Source organism: Triturus cristatus, chromosome 4_2 (genome assembly GCF_964204655.1).
Source record: "Triturus cristatus chromosome 4_2, aTriCri1.1, whole genome shotgun sequence".
Classification (NCBI taxonomy): domain Eukaryota; kingdom Metazoa; phylum Chordata; class Amphibia; order Caudata; family Salamandridae; genus Triturus; species Triturus cristatus.
Window position 1 is genome coordinate 416,446,073 of NC_140586.1, and position 11,525 is coordinate 416,457,597.

General features: G+C 41.8%; 1 protein-coding gene across 2 annotated transcripts in view; it reads left to right on the forward strand.

Annotated features, from left to right (window-relative positions):
* The window catches only part of LOC146834490 (ferric reductase 1-like), a 439,656-nt gene extending 429,622 nt beyond the window's left edge, over window positions 1-10,034 (forward strand). Inside the window, exon 17 of one of the 2 annotated variants that reach the window (XR_014960631.1) lies at window positions 5,874-5,981. Coding sequence is in view for 1 of the 2 variants with exons in the window: in XM_085601878.1 (XP_085458004.1) it covers window positions 5,874-5,978 (105 nt within the window). In the remaining variant the exon portion in view is untranslated. Of the gene's footprint in view, window positions 1-5,873 lie in introns of both variants that reach the window. The other variant, XM_085601878.1, reaches the window with a different exon arrangement.
* Window positions 10,035-11,525: the final 1,491 nt, after the last annotated feature.

The following is an 11,525-nucleotide window of genomic DNA, read 5'->3' on the forward strand; positions in this document are numbered from 1 at the left end:
TCTTGAATGGTGTTTTAATTTCTTCTAAAAAGTGAGCAAGATTTCTTTAAAATAGTCAATGAGAATGTTTGAAAAGAATATATTTCTTCAAAAGAAGATGTTAAGGTATTTTTCATGTTTATGGAATTCTGTACAAGTGTGCACAGGTCTTGAAAATATGTGCTGACCTTTTTCAGAAATGTCATGAGGGATCTTTGAACTCAGCATTTCAAATATTGTTACATCAAGGCTTAATGAGACTTTGAGGGAGCTGAATGCTACACAAAACAGTGTAATTGTTTGTACCAGATTATGTCCTTTTCTGGATGTTCGCCATACACAGACTTTAAGAAGTGATGCCCCTTACAGTCAGGTAGTCCCCTCCCTATAGTACGAACAAAGAGGTGTTAGATTTCTGCTTTTGCCTGTGATCAGGAAAGACAAAAGACTGGGTCTCACCTAAATGACACGCTTCTCCTTGCATAAACGAGACTCTGCAATCCCAACCCTTCCACTCTACCATTGACCAATGGGCAGTGCTTCAGGAAGAGTATCAGAAGCCCATTTCAACAAAATGTTCACTTAATTTCTAAAGGGAGCCCAGTCACATCCTACTTACCTCAGTTTCTGGATCTACACTTCCCCTGTTTTGGGAAGCTGTACTTGCCAACATCTTGTACCATGTCACAACCAGGAGTACCTTAATGGATCCAACTCGGCTTTCACAATTACCACTCTGAGTCACATTTGAGAGTAAACACCAGCAGACATCCACTCCAGCATTTACTGAATCTCCTTCTCAATGTTAGCACTGTTTACCCATTTATTGACTCACATTACTATGATCATGAGGTCACTGCTTCCTTTGAGCATAGCTTAAAGCTCTTGATATTTCTTAGTATATGCGTCCAAGCATTAAATTATGCTTCCAACCCCTGAGCTGATCAGCTGACTTTGCAAGAGTGGTGGTCTAGTGCTAGCCGAGCAGTGAACAGACTGTTTGCCTGATAGTAGTACCTAGAAAAAGTACCTAATATATCACTATATTCACTTGCAAATCATGCTGTTTCTTTCTACTGTTTTGCATTCTCAAACTACATACTGTTTCAAAATCATCCTCTATATTTCCAAGTCCAGCAAGAATGAATTACCTTTATTTATTAAACATACGATTGTGCCCTCTAGCCTTCTATTTTTGTTTTTATTCAAATGGCCCTCGCCTTCACTTTCATCCTCTCTCTGAGCAGAACCTTCTCAAAGTTACATGCATGTTTGCCTAGGTCGCTATGATTGTATTTCTGAAAATTGCCCACAACACATATCCAAGATAACAACCTCTCCTTCTTTGAAATTAATGCCCCTGCAACCTAGCAATACCTAATCTGAAGCTGAACAAGTAGCTGACAATCACCTGCATGAACTCGCATGCCATCCCCCCCTACTAACGATCACACCTTGCTCCTATTATTTAATCTACCAGAAAGAAATTAATGAATGCATGGAATAGTTTGCTCGATGCCACACAACTAATCCCACTAACTAACAATAACCAATAAAATTGAACTAACCACCAACCTTGTGTTCCAGTTCATCATGCTGCCTGGTGTGAAACACTTCAACTCCTCTTCAGGGTTAGTAACCAGTATATAAATGGAATTACAGTTGATGAAGACTAGTTATTGGTGAACTCCGGGTTTAAAAAATACCCAAGAGGGAAGGCAAGAGAATCCCTCCCCCCTACAAATCACTGGACAGTTAAATCCTTCTTTTGACTCATCTAGTGCAGGTAGACTCTCATCCTAGACTCCTTCTCATCCCTCATCCTGCTACTAATTCTTCTCACATAAGCTTGAAATATAGCATTGGGCCAGAGCTTGATTTCAGTGTCATCCTATCACATCTTGCTGCTGTATCTTTTTCGTCTATTCCATCACCTCTCTGGTTTCTGGTGCTGTGCTCCAGGTTTAGTCCAGGGGTTGTGTTAGGTCCCTGCTGTCACACTGTCTTGTTTACCAGGGGTACAAGAAGAAGATTTGTTTCATTCCATGAGTGAGATGCCTAGCAGGAGCACTGCTTTATTTATCTCTGTGAATAGGTGCATTTTGTCCTGCAATTCAAAATATATGCCAAAGGTGTATGTCTATCAATATTTTATATGGTAATTTTGTAATTTGTCTGTGATAGACTGGAATTGATGAGGATGCCTCGTGAGAATAGCAGCGGCCATATCCTAGTATTGTTCACTTTCAAAGTTCTGAAAGGAGACTGTCTCCCTTTTCATTGCAGACTGCTAAACTGTTTCCTTCACTTTGTAGCTGTTGAATTTGGAAGGGTTATCTTTTGGTCTCCTCGCCTCAAATCATTTGTCATGAACCCACTCAATAAGGTCTCTCTAGATGGATCTTATGCTGATTCTTTTGCAGTTTTGTTGAGAAAAGGCTCACCTGGTATGCCTTAACATGAATGCCCTCTGCTCCCTCTAGCGTAAAGGGGATGAACACAATTATCAAAATATATCTACCACAATTAGACTTCATTTGGAAAGGATCACTGACTCCAAATCTAAAATTTTTAAGATCTTATTACGATCAAAAACATCTGAACATACAGACACCTCAATACAAGCTGTAAGAGGTAAATAGGCACTAGTACAAAAGCGAGTCTACGCAAAATTCTCATTCGACTCAAAACAAACAGAATTACAGATTCTAAAAGCATCAGAAAGATAATCGTCAGGCTAATGTCAATTTTAGGAATCATTAGTCAAAGAAAAACAATTCTGTCCCTACACTAACTCTAGGGTGACATCCCTACTCAGCATTCCCATCCCAGGCAAGAGAATCAAGAAAAAGGTGTCGGAAGTGAAGACTTCCTAAGAAGCACATTCACAGTCAGAGCTCGATCTAAGATGCTCCTTCTAGCTTCCCGCCTAATCCTCATCTGCTCAACCCACGGGGCACTGTCCCTAATACAAAACTCCAAAATTGTAGATCACGCCCTTCAGCACACCTCTTCAGCCGGGTCTTCCTTCGGTAGTTTTCCATCAGAACCTGTCGGTCGTCCAACGTCTGTTAGCTTGACCTTGGGTGTCAGCACCTTTCTCGCCAGAAGTAACTTTTTCACATTCCAATGCACTCCCCTGTTGGCTTCCCACAGCATCCTAACTCCTAAAACAAAGACCTATTCTCACTAACGAGCTAAATGTCCATGCACCTGCAACAGAAACATGGGAACGAGAGAAGAAACATTTCACGTCTTAAGATTTTACATTTCTCTACAACCTAAAGCCTTTACCAAGGGAATCAGTTTCAGCCGACAACAGTAGCTAACATAAGAAATGAACAGGCCCTCGCTTCTAACGTATATGCGGTTTGGCCTTTACAAAATCAAACACACTATTAAATCACACTCTAAGCATTAGTTCATTATTTTCATGTATGTCAATAAGCAACCTACACATATAACTTTAAAATGGCACACGTTTAACCTAATACATTGAATTGTACAAAACTAATGATTATTCGTTTCATTGAATACATTCATGATAGCTTGCAACGTTGATCCTCCCAAAAGCGTTATTACATTTCTACTCATCTCCATGTTAAACAATTACAGCAATACATTTCTACTGCACCACTAAACATACACCGATTAATATGCGGGTGCTGACTAACGGTGAATATGATGCACCCCTACAAATTTCAGAATCTCATGGCGCTCTATCAGAGATTTTCATTGCTATAGCATGAAGATCTTGTCAGCGTCACGGACAGCCATTGCTGGAGCATCGCATTGACAGTCAAGGCAGCCCGGCAATGCTGTAATGCGAAGTTCAGATCTTCCATTGCAGCTGTAGCGCGAAGGACCTGTTTTTTTTGTTGTTTTTTTGGTTTTATATAGCACGGACTCGACCTAAAGGGATCAGAGCGCTTTAAATGAGCACCCGTGGCATTACAGACGGACACATTCATTTTGTTAGGCACAGGGAGATTAAGTGATTTTTCCAGAATCACAAGATGTTGGGCATCCCTGCCGAGGCTCGAACTCATTTCCCCAGCTTCGAGGTCAAACGCTCTAGCCTTTAGGTAATTTCCTCAATTGGTGTAAGCAGCAATATCTTGGCACAAATGGGCCTATTTGTGTTCACAAACAGCCAAAAACTTCAGGATTTCTTCTCTTCAAGGAGAGGCCCAAATGATGCCAGACCAAGGGTTCTGGACCACGGAGGCACCATGAAGGTCTAGCCTGTAAAAGGGTTTATTTTGCCAGGTCAAAATTAGAAACAGGGTGCAATGGTTTAAAGAACTACTGAAGTGGGTGGCACAATAAGTGCTGCAGGCCCACTAATAGCATCTATTTTACCAGCCCTAGGTATTTGGGTATACCCTTTTACTATGGACTTACAAATAAATAAGTTGTTGCACCATGAAAACCTAGTCACGGTGTGGGCTACGACCCCCTCTCTGAGAGGGAAGACCTCAGGGCTGTTTTCAGAGGAGGTTTACTAATTACCTCAGACGAGCTCAAGAGTGGTGAGAAGAGCTGAGCAGAGCAAAAATAAATGAAAATGTGATATCTAAACTAGCTCCAGGTTTCGCAAAAGACTGTATTAGTGCGTCTCTGGGCCAGGACTATTTAACCAAGCTGGAACGGGGGGAATTTTACTTGCGCTCAGCTCTCCTCCAAACACTTTAGCTCGTCTGAGGTAATTAGTACACCATCTCTGAAAACACCTGAGCTCCTCCCTGTCAGAGAGGGGGTTGTAGCCCGCACTGTGACTAGGTTTTCACAGTGCAAGGAGGTTACCCTACGATGAAGCATGTCACCTTTGGGTGGGTGAGGGAAACTGTCCTTTAAATGGGACACCAGTACTAGGTCTCTTTCTGTTTTTTGCCGCCCCAGGGGTTCCTTTTTTGTGGTCAATATTTTTTAATTGGGGTAGTTAACCCTGCAGGTCTTAAAATCTTCTCCGGCCCCCTTCGTGTTGAGACTATGCAAATCACGGCAACCTTTTATGTTGACCCTCAACAGTTTTCGGCATCCTGGTTTGTGAAGAATGTAAGGGTTTCAAACAGGTGCATTCTGTTATGAATTGATCAAGCATAGAAGTTTGCAAAGTGCCCGACAATGTGGTCCTTAATTGCTTAACCATAATGTGAGTTATCATGGATGTTCTTATGTTCTCACCTCTAAACATGCATGTGAATGTCACACACTTCACCTCTAAGTCAAACGGAAACAAATGTAATGTTATTTGACGAATGATTCCTGAGACCAACATTTTAAAGTTGTTTGCAGCCTGGAGAAACGTATTGTTACAGACTCATGCATGAATTAATTAATTTGCAATGACTTAATAATCAGCTTCGATCTATGCAATGCACATGGGAAAAAACCTTGGCACCATAATGTATTCCTCGATGATCTCAGTCTGTCTTCTTGTAGTACTACATTTTTCATTTGTGGATAGACGTGGTTGGACTTCCACATATGTTTACTTTGTATGCCTGTGCGTTGTTCACGCTTCTTGTCGTATAATGTGGGGCATAACCTGCATTTTATAAGTCAGCATGTTTTTTTCAGGCACCATCCTGAGTTCACTGCGTTTTGAATTTACAGAGTAACATGCAACTCCCAGTGTGAACAAAGTAATTCCACTTAACTTATTCTATCAATATTTATATCCACATTATATTTATGAATGTGCTGGAGAGTGCATTTTCAACACGCGTGGCATTCAGGCGCATGACAATGGCATTCCCCTTTTACAAACCTGTTTTAGTGCTGATTTGCCTCGAGGCTTTCGATGTACATTTCTATGCACTCCAAAGAGCAACATGTGCAGCATACCTGCTCTTTCGCAAAATAATGTACATGTATTTTCTTTATTTTAGGTGAAAACTGAAATGTTCTTTTTTCTAATCTACATATTTGGGAACTTAGCGTTTCTGATATCACTGCTTGTTGGCATTGGGACATCTGACTTCAACAGCAATTGATAGAAAATGGGAGGATGGTCGAACACAGCATTATTGACGCACTACTTTCCATCTGTATCCTTCCTCCACTGTGTGCCTTTAACGCGATCTGGAGAATTGCTTCCACGTGCTTGGCTCTGCCAGAGTCGTTTCATGAAGCCGTCTCTTCGAACATCCTCCCTCCAGTCTACGCGCCTGTGTGCCTTCACTCATGATGTCCCATGGACAAGCACAGTCTCTGGTAAATGCACATCACCAGCCGCGCCACTGAGAACAGAAGACATTACCTCACCTCAGAGAGCTGGGTCGCCTCACGCTTGCCACATTTCAGCCAGAAGTTGAATGCAGTAGCCACCCAGGACCAAGAAGAGACAGTATGTTGGCAAACAAAGATGCGAATGGCTTCTTTTTTGCATCATAATGTGGCTTGTGTGCCGATAAATCTGAAAAGCAGCAGCTCCACAACTGATAAGTGCACTTAAGGTGGTCACCTCATCTTGGAAACTATACACACTGCTAGGCTTTAATTTCACATTCTAATGCGTTCTGTCATGGATGTCAATTCACCAAAATGCAAGGGGTAGTGGAAGTGACATCACACGCCCTTTCACCTTAACTTTCACATGGTTACACTCACACACACTCCAGTAGCAGCTGCTACCGGACCCGGGTGGTGGAGGGAGGGCCGAAAAAAGTAAAAATAAAAAAAACACTTACCTGTGTTGGACGGACGGCTGCCGCCTGTCCTCCGTCCTCTTCTTTCTGACTCTAATCCCCCAGCAGGATGCAGGAAGCAGCAGAAAGCACCCGGCTACCAGCCTCCCGATAGCCAATCACAATGCTGTAATGCAGCGTTGTGATTGGTCTGAGGGCAGTGGATCGGCGCTCAGTCCAGGAATGGGGAACGGGGCATGTTCGCCATGCAGGCTGAAGTGCAGCCTGTATGGAGAAGATGCAAAGTGCGCATGAATGTTTGGCCTGCCCGAGAGGACCGCCAAAATAGTCATGTGCACTTAGGGGTGGGCAAACCACTCCTCCTCTGTCGTCAGAGCAGCCCTTCCCCAAACGCAAAGCTGCAGCAGAAGGAAACTTTAAAATTATAATAACACGAGTTATTGTAATTTTATTTTTTCTTTACTTTACTACTGTTAAGCTGTGGGGCAACGCTCCTCCACCTTAGCGGAGGAGCCACCACTGGCACACTCTCTCTCACGCAAAACACACACTCACCCACAAGAATGCACACAATATACATTTTAAAGCGTATTTTTTTACTTACCTCAGCTGCCAGGCAAGGTCATAGTCTAGCTAACTGTACTCCATATTTTAATACAGTAATAGTAAATAACGTTCTAAAATTCACCATTAGTGTAATAAAAAAAATTGACTAGAGTGGAGAGTGGAGCCCAAACCAACGTTCATAAGGACAAGCTGCCACTGTGTTACTACCACTGATTTTGCCATCCCTGAGGCCAGAGGTCACAAAGCCAGTGCCAGGGGTAGCAAGGAGCAAGCCAGGGGTCCCAGCTGGGATCCCTGGCGACCCCTAAATGACTTCTGTGCATTCTGGCTGTTATAGACTTGGGGCCATATTTATGAGGCCTAGCGACACTTTTGCACTACCGCTGCGTCACTTTTTGTGACGCACCGGCGGCATAAAAAATACGGCGGGTTGTTCCCTATTTACAAAGTGACGCATCCAGGCAGATGCTGCACTTTGTAAACCCCTGCGCCACATTATACCTGCCACAGGTGTAATGTATGCTGGGTGGGCATTCCCCCACGAAAAGCCTCATAGAAGTGGCACATTGAAATCTATGAGATTACTTCTAGGGCGCCATTGCATCAATAGCTTACGCCTCCCTCGCAGCAGGCATAAGACTGACACACTGCTATAATAATAGCCCTCCCCTCTGCATTGCTGGAGTTGCATCACGCTTCCGACACAACTCCAGCAATTCGTCAGTTTTGTGTCAACAGATACTTCAGTTATACTGACTTATCTGTCATTCCTTGTGACATGATGCGTCATACAGTAAATATGACGCATTAATCATGTCGCAATGAGGGTGCAGTGAAAACTGTTGCATTGCTGTTTTCACGCAGCGATGCAACAGTTCTCATACATAAGGCCCTTGGTGTGCTCCCATTGAACAAAATAGATCAACACAGTTGGTGCGAACAATTTGTTGTTGAATAGTAATTGACAGTAAACGGTGTCAATTATAAAATGGAGTGAAGTGGCCATCATAAATGCACTACACATAGGTCTCAATCTTCCACTTCAATTTTGCAATGACTGACTGTGGAGTGGAGGTGTTCATTATGCCTTTGTCAAGTAGTGCAAAGGTCACTCCAAACTGACTGCTGCTGCACCAATTCAATCTATGTAATATGGTAATATTGGTGCAGTATTTTACCAGCATGGATGTAACGTATGGACTCTGGGCCTTGCAGTGAGTGAGAGGCAAAGACAGACTTTATCTTGGGATGTTACCAGCATATTACGTTTTATCAAAACTTTTTTCTTTGCAGCTCCTCATTTTTTGCTGGCCTCTCTGGGCCGGAATGATGTTGGTACCACAGCATGAGGGAATTGTTTGTTTGGGCATTTCCGCATTGTGACCTTCTGCTCTAACAGGGCCATGGGAAGCTGTTTCTGCATCAATTGTTGTAGCAAGTCGAGATTCTGAGAACTCATAAATAAAGTCTGGGAATAGGTCACCCGGCCTTCATCATTTCAATAATTTATTGGTTTATGTTGATATGTTGATATGATTCTATTTGGTCTGGCACATTCTAACAATCCCAACTTCTTAAGCAATGGTTTGTCAGTGGTTGGACTTGGAAGTGGCAGATGGAGGAAATAACCAGAAGAGAACAAGCAAGTAGTAGCTGCTACCTTAAGCCACTCACCTCACACGAACAGAAGTACAATGGAGTCATTAGAGGAAGGTTTTTAAGCACAAGAGCACATTGCACCTTATTAGGTGGTGAGCTGCTTCCAATGTACTGTTTCAATGCCTTACGTCTGTTGTTTTTCATATAGAGCAGTAGGATGCCCCTAAAGTCATGCTTGGCAGTTTTGATTTTTAAACATGAATAGCATAGATGGAACGCAACATCATAGTTTACTAGGATCTCGTTTAAACTTTAATTTGAAAATACAAATAACAGTATAAAATGTAATAATTTACGTCAAATCATGCTGAAATACCTTGACAGATTTTAGAGCATTAATTCATTGCTCCGTTCACAATGCAATAATGTCTGTGGGAAATTCAGAATCCTCTGTGTATGTTTGTCGTCGTACAGAGAGCCCTATTAATTCGTGAGCTATGCAAAAATAATTTCATTTTCTAAATTCTACAGTGAGAATTAGCTGCAAGCAGTTAAATTCACGGAAAGGTAAGATCATGTTGTTGAAGTAACTGTGGCGTAATTTAACGAGAACCAATAGTGGAAGTAATATTACTCCCTTTTCATCCCCATGACATCAACATAAGTGTAGACAAAAACCTGTGACTCCATATGACATCACAGGAAGTGAGAGCACACATTTGGCTACCCCTATAAAGAGCCATTATATACTTTTCTAAACAATCCTCTTTGGAAACTGCAAATTGCATCATGTAGTTAAAGAGCCTGCAGTCAAGTTCCATCATATTTAATAGGTGGAATGTGGCCTCCCCAGCCTGCTGTGAAATCCCTTCAACAAAATGTGTTCACAAGGGATACAAAAGGCAACACCTCTCCTCACCTCCTAACCCCGTTACTTCTTGGCAGAATGGGCCCCTTTCTCTTATTCAAGCTAACTTAATCGGGAATACCATGCAAGTTATTTACGTTTTAATGATCAATTGAAACCATTTGTGGACACTATTGGAAACGTGAGCTTTACTGCTGGTAGTATACCTGTAAAGGAATGAAAGAATTATCCCGTCACCCTTAGAAAATATCTTTGTATTAGTTGTTCTGTATGGTCGTGTTTTTTTCTTCAAAATGTATAAAAACCAGCATTTAAAAAGTCAAATGTTTTGTATGTTTGGATTTTGTGCAATAAAACTTTTTTCAATCATCAAAGCCACATTCAAGATTCCTCTCATGTACAAAATGGCTGCAACAATGCAAACGTCACTCACAGCTAACCTGGTACAGTAAAGACAACCGTACTGCAAGTTTTTTTGTGTTCAAGTAGTTTTTATTAGTTAGAAATAAAAAAGAGGCATACGTTCAGAAATACATGCAACACAGATAAAATCCATGTAATAAAAATGCACATGAGAATACAGTTGATTACACAGAACAAATTGGTACGTCAGATTCAAAGAAGTGGAACAGATGTGGAAGGACACAGCAGAGAGATGCATCCGCAATATAAACAGTCAGCACAAATTTGATCAAGAGCACGAAAGTAGCCGTATAACCAGTGAAAACTAAGTATAATGTACCACAAAAATTAACATAATGTGTATTGCATATGATACATTTAAAGCCAGGGGGGGAAAGGAAGGAAAGAGTTCAAGGAATAGGTTGGGATGTCTATCACATGACTCAAGCATGATCCCTAGGAACCAATAGTGGAAAGGGTCAGTGGACCCTGAGAGCCTAGTTCCATGTAATTATCAAGGGACTGCCAAACCCTACTAGAGCTTAGTGGTTCGGAATGCTGAAGAGTGGCGTATGAGCCCCACGGAGATAAGAAACCCAAGCCCACCAGGTGTGGAACGATAGATTGTGAAAGGACTTGCATTCTGTAAGTATGAATTTAACCGCAATGGTTAACAGCAAGTCTAAGAAGGACATATCTGTAGAGTATAAGGCCAGAGCAGTAGGGGAAGCCCAAGGGCCTAGCATTACCATAGTGAAGGTCAGAGAAATGAGAGTGTTGAAAATAGCTGATACCTGCGTTTGTATTGCTGTCCAGTATGAGCTTAATAGGTGGCATCCTAAAAACGTGTTAATGTGTGCCAGCCTCAAGATTGCAATTCCAACACTTGTCATTATATCTTAGTTTCAGTTTGTATAACCGATCAGGAGTCCAGTGTAAAAGATTAATTGTGAAAAATTTGGACTGAATAAGAGATGGAGCAATTATGTTATGCAAGGAAAGTTTACCAGTAGTTTGCCATGAGTCTGTTGTAATATGCTCAAAAACCCCTTTATCAAAATGTTTGGCCCACTTTGTGCAAATAAGTGACTCTTCTGGTAAAGGGGGATCAGACAGAAATTTGTAAACTCTAGAAGCAATTTGTCCCGAGGGTTGCCAGGAGTTAATTAGCATAACCAGAGCCGACTTATTGGATAACTCAAATTTAGAGAATTTGACCTTAATTCGAAGAAAACTGTAAAAGTCAAGGCTTGTGAGATTATGTTTCGTCGCTAGGGTTGAAAAGGGAAGCGGGTCATGGTTGGTATCATATAGGTCTTTTATTAATCTGATTCCCTTAGAGGCCCACATATGCGCAGTCATATCTTCAATATTAGTATTGAGTTTGGGGTTGAGCCACAGGGACACCCATCTGGAGGTATTAATGGGTACTTGGAGTTGTTTGTCTAGTACTTGTT